At 39.2% G+C, this 17,750-nt stretch overlaps 1 protein-coding gene across 1 annotated transcript in view; it reads left to right on the forward strand.

Moving 5' to 3' along the window:
* Window positions 1-17,750, forward strand: part of MDFIC2 (MyoD family inhibitor domain containing 2) — a 130,086-nt gene that overhangs the window by 106,797 nt on the left and 5,539 nt on the right. The window contains exon 3 of the mRNA XM_023727923.1: window positions 12,552-12,773. Coding sequence (XP_023583691.1) covers window positions 12,552-12,773 — 222 coding nt within the window. The remainder of the gene's footprint in view (window positions 1-12,551; window positions 12,774-17,750) is intronic.

Here is a 17,750-nt window from a genome sequence, read left to right on the forward strand (position 1 = left end):
AACAAACAGAAATTTATTTTCTCACCATTTAGGAGGCTAAAAGTCTCAATTCAGGGTACCAGCTCTAGGGGAAGCCTTTCTCTTTCTGTCGGCCTTCTCATCAATCTTCCCCTGGACTAGGAGCTTTCTCTCTGTGTCAGCTTGGAGGAAGGTCCTTGCCTCTTTGAGCTTCTGCTCCTGGGCGATCTTCATGTGGCTTCGCATCTCTCTTCCCCCACCTCTGCCTACTTACTTGCTTGTTTAATCTCTTTTATATCTCAAGAGATTGATTCAAGATATACCCTAATCCTGCTCATTAACATAATAAAGATAACATAATCCTCATTGACATAACCTAATCCTGCCTCATTAACATAACAAGCACTGACCCGTTCACAAATGGGATTATCACCCCAGGCAGGGGTTAGGATTTACAACACATATTTTGGCGGAGAGGGACACAATTCTATGAGTCGAAGTCAACTCAATGGCAACTAGTTTGGGATCTACTCGACACAGTGCTACATGCTGGGAAATCAAAGGTGAATGGGGCACACATTTCCACAAGGAGCTCGCAACAGAAAGAGGAAGAGAAGACATCCACAATTAACCACAGTACAATAAGCTAAAGTAAGGGCTATAGTGAAGATATCAAACCCAGGGCTCTAGGGGCCCCCAAAGGGAACGACTAAAATTTTGATCGGGTTAGGATTGTTGTAGGAATCTTTGCAGATGAGATAACAACTGCATTGAGCTTTCAAGGGTAAGTTTGGAAAATGCAATTATTATTTATTAAGTAGGAGTTCTGTTTTTGAGCATATACATAAAGCGCGTCTTGATCAAATACTAGAAGATTAATTAAGCTGCAGAGTGGAAAGGCAGAAGGGACAAGGGAATTATACTGCACAAAAGCATCTTGCTCTCACAGCAGAGTGCCTGGTCTTGTAAAGCAGTCTGTGAATGCCAAGTATGACTGCCATAAGAATTAGAAGACAGAAGTTCAAGTACTAGCTCTGCCCCTTACCAACTGGGTAATCTTGGGCAAAGCACTAAACCCTCTGACCTCATCCACTTCCTCACACACATAATAGTGATAATAATACTTACTTCACAGAACTGTTGTGAGCCTCAAATGAGATAATGCAAGGAAGAGACTTTAAGTGACATTCAAAAGGTTGGGATGAATAAATTGCAATGGTTTTAACATAATAGAGAATACTTAAAATAATTATAGTTTAATTTTTTAACATTTACATTTAAACACGGACAGTTAAAAAAATATCAACTATATATGTAATACCAGTTATGCTGGAGTTTTAAAACTTGTTTGGCTCCATTTATTTTTTCAGAGCCTACACTTATTACTAATTCAAGTGTCATCAAGCTCTAAGAACTGCTAACCTTTTTTTTTTTTGGCTAGGATAACGTAATCTTTATTTTTTGAGACATGCTGTATAGACATTAAAGTGAAGGTAAGTAAATAAAAACAAAAGGGACACTTATAATTGGAGACACTATTTTCATGCTGGAAGAAGATTCAAAGATCTTCTAGGAGTGAATTGCGCCTTCTTACAGCTTATGATCGCTCTATAAAAGTGTATCTCTTGTCCTATGTCTGTCTAAGGAGCCCTGGTGGCACAGTGGTTAAGGGCTCAGCTGCTGATAGAAAGGTTGGTGTTCGAACCCAGCAGCCACTCTGCAGCAGAAAGATGTGGCAGTCTGCTTCCATAAAGATTACAGCCCAGGAAACTCCGTGGGGTAACTCTACTCTGTCCTATAGGGTCACTATGAGTTGGAATCAACGGACAGTGACAGGTGTGTCTGTATACACTGCAAAGTATAGTGGCCAGCAGAAACTCAAGGTAATTGTCAAGAAGGGTTAGGCCACACAACCACCTCAGCCCCAAAATACTGCCAATGTTGAGGAAGCTTGGGGAATGGATCACGTTCAACCCTCTCTACTATTTTCCTTCCCCTTAAATCCCTTTCATCTTGAAGACTCACTGCTATTATTTCTTGAGAAATAATATTATTTTCCATGTTCTAAAAAAGGTTTACTAAGGTTGATGGAAAAGGCTTAAAACGGCGTCTTGTCAGAGCCCCTGATAAACATTTCATCTAATGGTTTTCCTCTCAGAGTTTTAGTTGAAGCTCTGCAGAAGACAAATCCAAACAAAGATCAATAAAACTGCTGCTTTAACTTGAATGTCTTTAAAGGACATTTTCCAACCAGGGCTGGCATTTGAAAATTAAAGAAGAAATGTCCACTATATTTATCTCATTTATTCTCAAAAATTAAATTTAACGAACCCAAGATTTTGTTTTGCCCAGTCTAAGAAACAGGATATAGCAATTGAACATGCCACAAATTACTCATTCCCATTCATTTCAAAAAGGTGAGAATATTTTAGGAAGCTTTCATCCCTCTGAGAGAGTTATCCCACCTGACTTCTAAAAAGAAAAAAATGTGTTTTTATTTTTTTAAACATAGCTGATTTGTGTATCACCTTTTATTACACTTCTGTCAGTACTGAGAAATCTTTATCACCCTAATTGTTTTTTATTGCGCTTTAGATGAAGGTTTACAGAGCAAATTAGCTTCTCATTAAACAATTAATACTCATATTGTTTTGTGACACTGGTTGCCAACCCCCCAACATGTCAACACTCTCTCCTTCTAGACTTTGGGTTCCCCATTACCAGCTTTCCTGTTCCCTCCTGCGTTCTCATCCTTGCCCCTGGGCTGATATGCCCATTTAGTCTCATATACATGGTTGAGCTACGTGTGTTATTGTTTGTTTTATGGGCCTGTCAAATCTTTGGCTGAAGGGTGAACCTCAGGAGTGACTTCAGTATTGAGTTAAAAGGGTGTCCAGGGGCCATACTCTTAGGGTTTCTCCAGTCTCTGTCAGACCACAAGTCTGCTCTTTTTTTGTGACTTTGAATTTTGTTCTACATTTTTCTCCAGCTCTGTCCAGAATCCTCTACTGTCATCATCCTAATTTTGATCTGTCTTCAGCCATAATATCAGTTTTCAAAAATTTTACTCAATTTACGTATAATACTTATCTAAAGTCTAGAAAGTGTGATTCCGACCCTTTCTAATAATTTTCACCATGTCTGATTATGTTGGATGTGTTACTGTGGAGAATATAGTCTGTATATTCTAACAAAACGTAAATTCATTTCTGGCATTTGTGGTAACTTTACAAACTTCACACGTAAAGACATTTTTTTCCTGTACAGTGTCACTTCAATTAACTACTTCTACTTACCATAATAATTTGTTAACGGTTTGGTACACCTTGAAATGTCACTTGTCTGCCTTGATCTGATTTCAACCACGGATAATTACAGTACTAAATTCTAAGCCGTATTATAGTTTAAATCCAAGGGAAAATATAATTCACTGTTACAGCTTAAAAAATGGTCCCTACCTTTGAAATATATACTCACTTTAAATATTTTGGTCTTGAATGAAAATGAAAATCACCCTGCCTTAAAGGCTTATCTAATAATTTTCAGACAGCGTTCTGAAGTTTCCTTCTGACAAGAAAAACTTAGCAACACGCTACTCATTTCAAAAGGCAATTGGGCAGTAGGATAGGTAGGTTCATTGAAAAAAAGAGAAAATATTCAGGTAATGGTGAGCCATTAGCATTTTGTCTGTGTGTGTATGTGAGATATCTGTGTGTGTTTGGTTTGCTTTGCTTTGTTTTTTAACCAGAGGACTATGATCAGAAGAATACTGTTCAGAATATCATTGATTACGGTGTATAGGACAGTATAGAGAAGGTTGTGACTGTAGTTGAGACTAACGACTATTGGAATACTCCAGATTTGAGGGCACAGAAGATTAAGCCTGAGTGGTAGCAGCGGGAATGAAAAAGCAAGGATGATCTTGAGAGATATTTAGAAGCAAGACTAAGGTGGTGGTGGTGGTGTGTGCCGTTGAGTTGATTACGACGCATAGCAACACTAAATGACAGAGTAGAACTCTCCCACAGGGTTTCCCAGGCCGTAGTCTTTCCAGAAGCAGATCGCCAGGTCTTTTCTGTTCCTAAGCCACTGGTGGCTTCGTACCGCTGACCTTTCAGTTAGCAGCCAAGCTCTTTACCATTGTGCCACCAGGGTTTCTTGCGAGAATAAATAGAAACTAGTTAATTAGTTGATGATGGGATGGAAGGATGGAACAAATCAAAGAATATTTTTTAAGCCTGGGAACTAGAAAAATGACACATCTATGAAAAGAAAATGGATTGTGAAATCTCCAGGAATATCCGGAGTAATTCAGTTTGGGGAGAAGAATGAGGGTTTGGTAGAAAGAGACACAATAATTGTAAGGATTTGGCTATTAACCCAAATAAAATAACCAACAGTCAGTTAGACTAGTGTGAGATGGCAATTTGTGACAATTATGAGCCTCTTGAGGACCGAGACTGTTTCTTTTTCTTTGAATTGCCCAGACTTTAGCACAGGACCAGGCACATAATTTAAATCCAAAGCCATTACAGTCAAGTTGATTATGACTCACAGAGACCCTATAGGACAGAGTAGAGCCACCACATAGGATTTCCAAGGCTGTCATTTTCAGGGAGCAGACTGCTACATCTTTCTCCCATGAAGCAGCTGATGGGTTTGAACTGCTGACCCTTTCAGTTAGCAACCAAGTGCTTAACCACTGCACCACTAGGGCTCCTAGCACATAGTTTATGCTCAGCAAATACTGCCTGCGTGCCTGTCTATCTGCATAGAGATTTAGGGACAACTTCATAAAGAAAATAATGAAGTTGCAAATATGACCTTCAAGGGTAGAGTCCGAAGGAAGGAACTAAGAGAACAGAGGAGAAAGTTTTGGGGAACAAACATGTTGAAGGAGCTGGAGAGAAAAAAAAAAACAAGTCCATGATAGAGATAGGGCAAATCAGTCAGAGAATGAGAGAAAGAGCCGGGAGAGAGAGAAAAAAAGGGAAAGAAAAAAAGAATAGAAATCAAAGGAGCAGAGAAGAAGAGACGCCACTATTCATAATTCGAATGCTTAAATACATAATGACTCAAAAAGAGAATATGTGAATGTAAAAAATGCAAAGCTATATTTAGTGAGCCAAAATGAAAATCATTAAAATGTTTCCTTAATAACTTAAAGTAAATAAATTAATAGCTCCCGTCACATTGATTAATCCCTTGCATGTGGGTACTCAATAAATGTTAATTGAATTAAATTAATAACATTTGCTCAGTGGTAATAAAAAATTAATTAACTGTCTGTCTTTTCTGTTACTTAAGTTTATGCCTACTGGTTCTTGCAATTACTTCTAGCCCAAAAGTGAATTTTCTATTTCACTGACTTTTAAGATATACTTTAATTTTTTTTCCAAGAAATATAGTTGGGCTTCTAATATTTGTCCTAATCTTGGTTTATTTTTTTCTATAGAAAAAAAGATTTTCTCTAAGTGAATGTCAAGAACTATGTATAAAATCCCAAATATAGTTTCACAAGTCCCATATTTAATTCCAAAATAATTTTCTCTGCAGAAGACGTGATACCTCTTGGTATGTGTTTCTCTTTTTAGATTATGCTACTTTATAAGACTTTGAGTACAGTGTCATATAACCCCACAAAGGAAGAAATCCGGGGGAATTATCGTTAGCATTCCATCTATAAAAGATGGAACATGTCAGTAACATTCACCCAAAGACTGTGTGTGACTCACTTCAGATGTTAGAATTCTGGGTTGAACAGCCTGGGCTCTGAAATGTGTGCATGTCAGATGATTTGCTAATGAACAACAGATAATTCCCACTGGGGAACGCAAAAAAAAAAAAAAGGAAAAATATAAACAGAGATATAGAATTAAAATAACTTTATGAATGGCAGTTTAACTTCTCCATAAAACTCTCTCAGTACAAGCGCAGTGTGCTCCAAATGGTTGCTTAATGTACACCACTTACATTCAGAATGCTATGCTTAAAATTGTCTCAACATTAAAAAAGAGAATCGTATATCACTTGGCTGTATACTGTATTCTCCGCGTGTTCTTACATTCCAGTAACCTCTATCCAACTTTTTTTTTTTTTTTTTTGGTTACCGAATTACTTTGTGCGAAAGCAATTTAAATTACATGCAGCCTGACTACGTGTGATAATTTAAGCTGATTGTTAATTAATTCTGTAAGTAAATAGCTGCTGCAATCTCTATACTCATCAAGGTTTCGTTATCTATCAGCTCTGTCTGAGCTGTTCTTTAATGTGTGGTATAAAGCAGCTGTAACGGAACAGACAGGATTCCCTGAGTGTGCAAGAAGGTAGTCTTGCTTTGCAAGACTGTCCAGAAAAAGGCACATCTATAAAGCTGAGTTATTTGGAAGGCTTGGTTTGGGGTAGCTGAACCATCACGGGATTTAAGGTAAGGGGTGTTTTGCTGATGTGTGGTCTCAGCAGTTAGGAGGCAGAGATAAAAGCTAAAAATAAATCAGAGAAAATGTTGTACCATATAAGAGACAAGTATAATAAATAAGCTTTTGGAATCCACCAGATACCCCTGGGTTCAAATACCAGTTCTGCCATGTACTAACTAGGAGACCTTGTGTAACTTACCCAAATAAAATCTTTAAACCTTTATTACTCTCATTCATCTGTTAACTGGTGATACCAATTCATGCATTTCCCATCTATTCAGGGAGGTTAACAATGTCTACCTCCTAGAGTTGTTGTGATGCTTAAGTTAAATGAGATGTAAGTGGTACCAGAGAATTTGACATAAAATGTATATAACTGTGTGTGTGTGTGTGTGTGTGTGTGTGTGTGTGTGTGTAAAGCAATGGTTTCAACCTGGTGATTTTGCCCCATAGGGGAGGTTTGGCAATGACTGGAGACATCTGTGATTGTCATAACTGGGCGTGGGGGGAACGAGGTACTACTGGCATCTAGTGGGTAGAGAGAGAGGGATGCTGCTAATCATCTACAATGCACAGAACAGCCCCACAGCAGAGAATTATTTAGCCCAAAACGTCAACAGTGGGGAGGTTGAGAAGCCCTGTTCTAAGGCATAATTTGAATGTCCACATGTCTGTGGTGTCAGCTGGTTCCTGGTGGCTTTGATACCCAAGTAAGAAAAATATCCTTCTTATTTTTACCATCATAATCATGTCATTGTCATCACATCACTATTTTGATGAATCCCTCTCAGGGTTAAAGGAAGCCTGGAGCTTCCCAATCTGGTTAGCCAATTCTATCATGTACTCAATAACACTCATAATTGCTGACAACAGTAGATGTTTTCCTGAACACCTACTTCTAGCCTATTTGATGCAACCCTATTTCTTTTTAGGGTGTATGAAACCACAACCAGTTTAAAGGTTTAAACTTTAAAGCCAGTTGCAGACGGGGAAGGGAAGAAAATTAAACATTGTTGCAAACCAAGGCTGTCTGCAGAATCAGAAACAAACAAAAATGGTCTAAGACCATTGTGCCCCATACTGTTGGTACAGTTGGAACCCTTCAGAAAGCAGCTACCTCATGGTTAGTTTCTGCAAATCACTTATGCGCAAGCCAGTGGATGTTCTCTCTCCTTCCTTCATTCTCAAAAGCAGGAGACCCCTGGGGCAGTGGTTTCCAAACTTGTCTGCAGGTTGGAATCACCTGGAGAGCTTCAAAAATCCCCCCAAAGACTGTCACTTAGTAGGTCTCGAGGGGGTCGTCCGGGCTTTAAAAAAAAATCCAGATTTTAAAAAGATTTCCCAGGTGATTCTAATGCACAGACAACTCCTGGAACCACAGCCCCATTGGGTAGGACCAAGTAGAGATTTCCCTCTGCCCCAAACTAAGTAGCAACCCTTGAAAGAACAAGGATGAACTTGGCAACAATGTATTTCTTGCATTGAGCGGCACAGAGCCTGATAAAATCAAACCAGGTTGGCAATTTTATTCTTTTTGTTCCAGTCATTCAGTGATCATTACTGAACCGAATGGGCACTGGGCTACCCATGGGAATGCAGTTCTCCAGAACGCATCTTCATCACCTCCCAATAATGCCACCAAATCACCAAGACTGTTGATGGCTTAGGCCTAAAAAAAGTCCCTGGAATCAATCTGCCTTGCTCCGTGTTTCTTCTATTAACTCCTTTCTCCATCTTCCAAAGTCCGTTGCCATCAAGTCAATTCCTACTCATAGTAACCCCAGAGGACAGAGTAGAACTGCTTCACTGGGTTTCCAAGGAGTGAACTGCTGATCTTTTGGTTAGCAGCAGAGCTCTTAACCACTGCACCACCAGGGCTCCTTCACCATCTTCAAAGAAACCAAACTCAGCGCCATCAAGTCAATTCCGACTCATAATGATCCCATAGGGTGTCCAACCCTGTAAACCTTGGAAGCCGACTGCCACATCTTTCTCCTGCGGAGCTGCTTGTGGTTTCGAACTGCCAGCCTTTCAGTTAGCAGTCGATCACTTTAACCACTGCACCACCAAGCTTCTCTTAATGTAATGGGTGAAGATAAGTTAAAATTATCTGCTCCACTACCTAGTCTGGTTCTGTCTCTAACATGATTTCACGGTACGCTTTAATACATTCCTTAATATTATAACCTAAGCAATTATTTCTTTGCTACCTTATTTTTTATTTTGTTGTCGTTGAGAGTATGCACAGCAGAACATACACCAATTCAATAATTTCTACATGTACAATTCAGTAATATTGATTACATTCTTCGAGTTGTGCAACCATTCTCACCCTCCTTTTCTGAGTTGTTCCTCCCCCCATTAATATAAACTCACTGCCCTCTAAGGTTAATTATCTAATCTTTTGAGTTGTTGTTAATCACTTTGATCCCATAAAGAAAGGCTACAGGGATATTTTTGGTGTATGTTTCAAAGATTATCTCAGAACAATAGTTTCAGGGTTTCTTGCAGACCCCGTGCCTCGAGAAAGTCTGGAGTCCATTAAAACTTTAAATTCTGTTCTGCATTTTCCCCCTTTTGATCAGAACTCTTCCACAGAATCTTCGATCAAAATGTTCAGTAATGGTAGCTGTGCACCATCCAGTTCTGGTCTCATGGCAAAGGAGGCAGTTGTTCATCGAGGCAATTAGCCACATGTTCAATATCCTCCTCCTATTCCTGGTTCTCTGTCCTCTGTTGCTTCAGGAGAATAGAGGCTAATTGTCATGCCTTGGATGATTGCTTGCAAGTTTTTAAGACATCAGGCACTATGTAACAAAGTGGGAGGTAGAACAGAAGCATTAAATATGTTATTAAACCAATTAATTGGGATGTCCCATAAAAGCATGACCCTAAACTTCCAAACCAAGTAACCAAATCTCATGATATTTCTGGTTGTACATAAGCAGTCTCAGCAGCTACTTTTTGTTGTTGTTGTTAACATATCTATCACAACTTTTGCCAATTCAACTTTTTACAGGTGTACAACTTTTGACAGCAATTACAATAATTGTCCGTGCAACCTTACCCTTAATTAATGCAATTTTTCCATCAGCATTAACTCCTCCTTTCCCTCTCCCACCCTGATAACCACTTGTAAACTTTAGTCTGTGTACATTTGCCTTTTCTTGACTTTTTATGTAAGTGAGGTAATACAATATTTGTCTTTTTATGACTGACTGACTTCACACAGCATAATGTCTTCAAGCTCCATCCATATTGCAGCGTGTATCAAGACTTCGTTTCTTTTACTGGCTGAGTAGTATTCCATTGTATGTATGTATGTATAACATTTTGTTTATCCACTCGTCTGTTGATGGGCATTTAGGTTGTTTCCATCTTTTAGCTATTGTGAACAGTGCTGCAATGAACATTGGTGTACAAGTCTCCGTTTGAGTCTCTGCTTTGAAGTCTTTTGGGTATATACGTAGGAGTGGAATTTCTGGGTCATATGGTAGTTCCACTGGGCTGTGATGGTGCAGTGTTTAAGCGTTTGGCTGCTAATCAGAAGGTCGGCAGTTTGAATCAACCAACCGCTCCTTGGAAACTCTATCGGGAAATTCTACTCTGTCCTATGGGGTCGCTGTAAGTAGGAATCAACTTGATGGCAACTTTTTTTTTTTTTTAATAGTAGTTCTATATTTAGTTTTTTTGAGGAACCACTACACCATTTTCCACAATGGCTGTATCATTTTGCATTCCAATCAACAATGGATAAGGGTTCCAGTTTCCCCACATCCTTGCCAACATTTGTTATTTTCTGTTTTTTGCATCTTAGCCGTCCTATCCAAAAACCAAACCCACTGCCATTGAGTAGACCCTATAGGACAGAGAAGAACCACTCCATAGGATTTCCAAGGCTGTAATCTTTATGGAAGCAGACCACATCTTTCCCCCATGGAGCACCTGGTGGGTTCAAACCACTGACTTTTTCCATAGGTCTATGTGTCTATTGTTATACTCGTACCAGGCTGTTTTACTTACTGTAGCTGTCTATTTTATTCTCTTTTAACATTGCTTTAGCTATTCAGGGACTCTTGCCATTACACATAAAGTTGAGGATTGCCTTTTCTATTTCTGTAAAGAAGGCTATTGGAATTTTTATTGAGATTGCATTGAAACTATAGACCACTTTGAGTAGTATTGATATCTTAACAATATTAAGCCTTCCAACCCAAGAACATGGAACAGCTTTCCATGTATTTAAGTCTTCTTTTAGCAGTGTTTTATAATTTTTATTGTATAAGTCTTCACGTCCCCGGTTAGATTTTATCTCTTAGATGCCATTGTAAATGGAATCGTTTCTCTAATTTCCATTTTGTATTTCTCATTTCTGGTGTGTAGAAACCCAGCTTATTTTTGTTTGTTTACCTTGCACCCTGCAACTTTGCTAAATTCTTCTATAAGCTCTGAAAGTTTTCTTGAGGACTCTTTGGGATTCTCTATATACAGGGTCATCATCCGCGAACAGAGACAATTTTTCTACTTCTTTTCCAGTCTGGATACCTTTTATTTCTTTTACTTGTCTCATTGCTCTGGCTACGACTTCTAATACAATACTGAACAGAAGCGGTGAGAGCACGCACCCTTGTCTTGTTTCCAATTTCAAGGGGAAAGCTCTCAGTCTTTCTCCATTGAGTATAATGTTGGCTATTTGCTTTTCATGTATGCCTTGAATCATATTGAGGATTTTCCTTTCTATTCCAATCTTCTTAGGGTTTTCATCAATAAAGGGTGTTGGATTTTATCAAATGCTTTTTCTGCATCCATAGAGATGATCATGTTCTTTTCCTTTGTTCTATTGATGTGGTGTATTACGTTGAGTGATTTTCTAATGTTGAATTATCCCTGCATTCCTGGAATAAATCCCACTTAGTCATGGTGTATGACTCTTTTAATATGCTGTTGGATTCTGTTTGCTAGTATTTTGTTGAGGATTTTTGTATCTATATTCATACAAGATATTGGTCTGTAGTTTTCTTTTCTTGTGGTGTCTTTGTCTGGTTTTGGTATCAGTTTGCTACCTTGCTTGATACTCCTAAAGGCAAGGGACCATGTTTGGCTTAGTCAGTACTGTACCCTCAGCACCCAACCCAGTGCTTGTTATCTAACAGACTGTCAATTATTATGTGGGAATGAGTGAACGAATACATGAGCTCTCAAATATATGAAGCACTTCTTAACCTTCTCTACCAGTACCAGTTGCCATGGAGTTGACACCAACTCATGGTGACCTCATGTGTGTCAGAGTAGAATTGTGCTCCATAGATTTTTCAATGGCTGATCCTTAGAAGTAGATCACCATGCCTTCCTTCCAAGTGCCTCTGGGTGGACTCAAACCCACAACCTTCCCATTAGCAGCACAGCACATGAATCGCTCGCACCATCCTGAGAATCCCAGCCTTCTCTATGCCCTTGCAAACCGAAGTCTCAGTCAAGGACTTTCCTAGAAGCTCCCTGAACATCTCTAACAATTATTCCAGTTAGTTACACAGAAATCGAGTGTCTTCTCAAGAAACTTACCCTAAGGCCATATAGGCTATCATCTGAACAGGCACTTAGCACACACCAAGGCAGAGAAAGGGGTGGCAGAGAAAGTGGAGTCTTCAGAGCAGAAGTAGAAACAAGCTTACAGACTTTTCATCTATTTCCACTTTTCTTGTACAGAGGAGGAAACTGAGGTCTATAGAGGCAAAGAAACAAAGTGACTGGCTGAGGCCACATAAATTAGTCAGCAGGAATGCTCAGCATCTAAGACCCTTTTATTACTTCTCAGCTCCGTAATACACTGTAACAGAACCTGACAACATACTAAGAGATTTTGTTGATCCAGGTAAACATATTACTTGATTCCCCACCCATCACCAAAAACCCGCAGTAGAAATAACTGTCACAAATTACTGTGATAGGTGAAATTCCTAATGTGTGCTAAACTTTATAGTTGTTGTACTCTTTTATTCTTATTTATATTTTCATTCAAAAGTATCCTGTTTGATAATGCTTTATTCTTTTAAATAAGACTTCCTTCTTATAAAAGAGTAGAATGTGAACTTTTCTGCAAATATCCCTTCTTAGAGCGCTAGGCTTTGCAAACTATAGAGAGTCTGTGTATGTGTGTTTTCTTTTTTTGTCTAGATACACAACTCACAAACGAAAAGCATGCAGACGAGAAACCCATTAATGCTATCGTTATAAATTCAGTATCCGAATTCAATATCACAGATGGACCAGCCCAGGAAACCCCCAATGAGAAAAAACTGTCAGAATCCAGCACATCACTGTCCTCCCTTGAAGAATGCAAAACGAGATTTTCCTACCTCCAAACTGATACTTCAGTTCATCAGAGAGACACCGAGGGTACGTTTCTCAGAATTCAACCCATCTCTAAATAAAGCCTCCCAACCCCCACTTCCTGTAAAATCATCACATATGCTGTTAGCAAAAAAGTCTTTATGAATATTAAACAGGAAGACTTCGATGAGAACACTCCAGTGAATGACACATGTCAAGGTCACTTTGCATTTATGGGGTGCTTGGCAGATTGTTTGCTCTCAAAGCCGGGAATTGGAGGCAATGTGCTTTAAATAGCTGGGGTCGAGTGTAAGCATTCTTGCTACAGGACTATGAAATGAAAAAAGAAAAATGGCAAACTTCTTTCCCTTCTGGGATCTGGGATTATTCAGCCTGTGACTCTAGGCAAAGAGAAGGTGGCATAATGGTATTTAAGTGCTGGAAATATATAAATACAGACGTACAAACGATCAAGATGCTTACATCAGCAACCTATGAAAAAGGGTTGGTTTCCCTAGGCAATATCACTTCCTAGGCATTCTGATCAGTGCAAACCTAGACCACACCATCCCTGTACATGACATAAAAAGCACAGTCCATTTGCAAAGCCAATTTAGAATTGATCTGGTGATAAATTGTCAGCATAGTCAAGGACCCCACACCAAGACATGTGGAATTTTACTCAGGTTCATTTTGCAGGCACCTGTACAGGAGACATAAACCATTCAAGAATTTTGTAGCGTTCCATGTCTACATTTGCATTTACAGAAAGCCTGGAGTTTCTCAGAGGAAAATGTAACAGGGTATAGTTTCTTGTCTGCTCTGAAATGTATGTTTACTTTTAGAAAATAAGAAGAAATAAATACATAAACTTGGCATAACAGGAACTTTAGAAACACATTGGTTTAACTCCTAGCTCTGCAGCTTATTAACTACGTAAACCTGGACAAATCATTTACCATCTCTGAATCTCAGTCTCTCAGTTGTAAAAAAGGGGCTATTAACACATCATCGAGTGTTTTGAGGATCAAATGAAGTAACCTGTGCAAAGCATCTAGTACAGAAATTAGCATATGTTAGGTACTCACATTTAGCTTTCATTTTCATTACGGCTTTAGAAAGTAAGAGAAGATTTCTAACATGTGGTGTCTTCTGCAATTGTCATGAATGCTTTAGACCAGAAGCTACAGACTCAGTTATCTGCAGTTGCCAGGAGATAATGTGAATACTGAAGTAAGCTGGAAGTACACAATAGGGATTGGTGAGGACTGTGGCAAGCTGAAGAGGCGCACGTCTCATCTAAAGGTTGCTGCCTCCACTCAGCTCCAGCTAATTGTTGCCAGAAGGAAATGCAGGCCCAGAGTTGGCAGATCATCACATTTTTCAAGAAAAGCCAGAGACCTGGAGTGTAATGTGAACTCTCCAGATTTTCAAGTGTTGACAACTAGATCTTTTTTTCTTTTTCTGAAGCCTCAGACACTCCAAACAACACACATCTTTGGGCCAACTTTAGCCTGTACACTGTCAGGTTACAACCTCAAATCCAAGATAATGCCCCAGTTTCTGGCTTTGGTAGAGGTTGATGCCAATCAAGAAAACAGATAATACAGGAGAGTTCTCTCCAAGATCATTTTTAAAATAATGTATTTTATTTTTGTTGTTGTTGTTGAGAATATACACAGCAGAACATAGACCAGTTCAACAATTCCTACATGTACAATTCAGTGACATTGATTACCTTCTTCAGGTTGTGTAACCATGCTCATCCTCCTTTTCTGAGTTGTTCCTCCTCCATTAACACAAACTCACTGCCTCTTCAGCTTCCTATCTAATCTTTCGAGTTGCTGTTGTCAGTTTGATCCCATATAGATAGATCTTAAAAGAACACAATGCTCAGGGTAGACATTCTTTACTAATTAAGTTAAAATATTGTTTGGTTTTAAGAAGATTTCAGGGGATATTTTTGGTTTAAGATTTAAAGATTATCTCAGAGCAACAGTTTCAGCTGCGTAGTGCCTGGGTTCTTAAAAGCTTGAAAGCGGCCATCCAAGGCACAAAAATTGATCTCTATTCGTCCGGAGCAACAGAAGAAGAAGGAGAGTTGGGAACAGGAGAAGGAAAGGAAATGTGTAGCTAACTGCCTCCATGAACAACTGCCCCTTTGCCACAAGACTAGGACTGGATGGTGCCCAGCTACCATTACTGAGCACTTTGGTGAAAGATTTGATAGAAGAAACTTGATCAAAAGGGGGAAAATGCAGAACAGAATTTTGAATTTTCATGGGCTCCAGAATTCCTGGAGCCATGGAGGCTGGATGAACCCCTGAAACTATTGCCCTGAGATAATCTGCAAGAACATTTTGATGCTACAGTATTTTAATGGATTGTATCAGGGATGCATAGATCTTCCTTGCTGTGTGTATTAGGCTAATGATCCCGGAATCAGGAACCACCAGTATACATATGCACGCAGTAAACAATAGTGCCTCTCCAGAACCACTCTGATCTGTCCTATCTGGGGTCCTGGGAGTGAAAAGGACCAATCCATCTAGCATGCTACCTGAAACCTTGTATTTTCAGGGAAGGGTCAAAATGACTGCTCTATTAAAATAGCAACTGATACTCATGAGCCTCATGCAGAAAAATGACAGATTTTTTACTCTTTATCCAAAAAGAGCAAAGGCTATTCGTGAGGATTATTGAGTTAGGTTGTTTTTCTTATGGCCTGGGCTAAAGCCAGTATCGCCCAGGAAATACAGGTTTTAAGTTGATGATATCCTTCCTTTTTCCTAGTGTGAAAATTCTCCCAATAGAGGTAAGAGCTTTTGGGACTGGATGAAAGACAAAGTAAGAAGTCCCGAGTAAGACCCATAAATAGTGATAGGAAACGCTCAGTATCCTAAACATCAAACATCAACAAAATCAAGAGTTACATCAGGCTTATTTCATTTTTGAGAATTTTTGATAATTAAGAATGCAGAAACTGAGAGCTGGGGTCATTGTTCATACTGAGATAAATACAGAAATATCTTTCAAGAACAGCAGGGAAAACAGAAGGGAAAAGAGAAGATTGCATCTACTTTTATGTAGTTTGTGCTTAATTTATTTTCAAATGTATAAATGAGTGCAAAGGAGTGGATGCTTAATTGCTAATATCTATTATTTATATACATTGCCCCACTTAAAACAGGACGGAAAAGCCTCACACATGCAGATTTTGTAAAATGTGTGACATCCATTAGCACAGTTCATGGTGTGTGCTCTGATGGGAATTTAAAAGCATCTTTACTACAGATCACAGACTATGTGCTGCAACATTATTATGAAATGGTGGTTCATCGTGTGTGGTCCTTTTCCCGAATAAAATGGAAAAAGTCCAAAGAACTCCCTGCGTCCCTGCTTCGGTTTCTACCCTCTTCTGATTGCAAAAACATCCCTGTGGATAATAAAATCAGGGACACACAAGAGAGTAGAAAACAGGCTCCTTAAAGAAAACAATTCCTGAGAATACACCTAATTGATGTATAATTTTGAATTTGAGACGTCTCATCCAGGTGGAAGAGGAAAATCATAAATAAAAGATCCCGCAAAAGAATAGTCTTAATTACACCATGGACTACTGAATAAAATGATTACATTTTCTACACCGTAAATTTCATACAATTAAATGCAGTAGTGTCACCTTATAAAATGTTTCAATTTTGTAATTATTTCAGTTCATTTGCTCAGAAAAAAACATAAGCACAAATTTACTAAGTATCACCCAAATCCAGTCATTCTAGCTCTAAAGAACTGACTAGAATGTTAGTTGTGCTTGTCTGAGCTTAAATAGATCTTGACATATTTAAGTATCTATTAAAATTGATAACATCAGGGATGATACCCCAGCTACGAAAGGCAATCAGTCATACTTTATTTATTCCCATTCTACATTACAGGCTTTATTATTTTTTTAAAAAAGAACTTAAATGTTGGAGGAGTGAGAACAAGTTTTTATACTTTTTGGTCAAAAACTTTGGGTAATCCGTTGGAGCTAATGTGTCATGAAGCTCATTATTATGCTGGATTCTCTGGAACAGCACATTAATTTATCAGAATGCAAGAGAGGATTGGGCCAGTTTGGGGCTTTTTTCCCTTCGCTCTGCGGAGAAGGGGTGGTGTTTACCTGAGGTCACTTCTGGAAGAGTCATATTCTTGCTATTTTGGATAATGGTCCCCAAGGTAGCATGAGGTGTTTTCCTGGAGTTGAGCAATGGTACAGGAACTACAGATGGCAGCTAAAGCTGCCTCTTGTCCCCCCCTCCTAATTTCGAGCATCACAGTGACAAGATGTAAAGGTGAAACAGCAAACCCAGGAAGCACAGGACCGTGGGGCTGACCACAGGTACATTTGTGGAACCTCCTGGCACTGCTGCCTTTTCCACTATAATTAAACATGATCCTTTCTAACAAGGCAGGTCCTCTTATTAATTAGCCAATCCCCAGATGAACATTTAGCACCTCTGGAAGCTGCACAAATCCTTCAGTGTCGCCAGGGTGCCATTTAGCACATTATAGCCTCCATGTCCCAAAGATACCCTGCAAGGATGCTTGTCATGGCTTTGTGCTCACAGCCAAATACCACCTGTGGCTCTGTGGTCCGCAGGTCTCTGGTCCACCACAATTCTTTACTCCATGTTTTAGAAGGTAAGAGGTGGGAAAGCCAGATGGGTCTCAGACAGCAATACTTAGAGTCTATGCCAGGTTGCCAGGTGGTCTCACAGAGGGGTTTTAATGGACAGGAAACTTGTTACAGAGGTATTGGATGAGCTGAAAAGTCATATAGGGGAACAGTGAGGCAACCTAGAAATTAGTAACCACAGGAAGGTTCTACCACCCCTTTCCTTTGTCCCTCCTCTACCACAAGTAGGAGCAACCCAGTACTAGCTGGAGCCACAGAGAGAAAAGAGTTTCAGAGAGCAACGAGATCAGAGAAAATACACGACTGCCTGAGATACCATCCAAAGTAGAGCACACACACCACACTAGTTGCCTTCAAGTTGA

Source organism: Trichechus manatus, unplaced genomic scaffold (assembly GCF_000243295.1).
Source record: "Trichechus manatus latirostris isolate Lorelei unplaced genomic scaffold, TriManLat1.0 scaffold00020, whole genome shotgun sequence".
Classification (NCBI taxonomy): domain Eukaryota; kingdom Metazoa; phylum Chordata; class Mammalia; order Sirenia; family Trichechidae; genus Trichechus; species Trichechus manatus.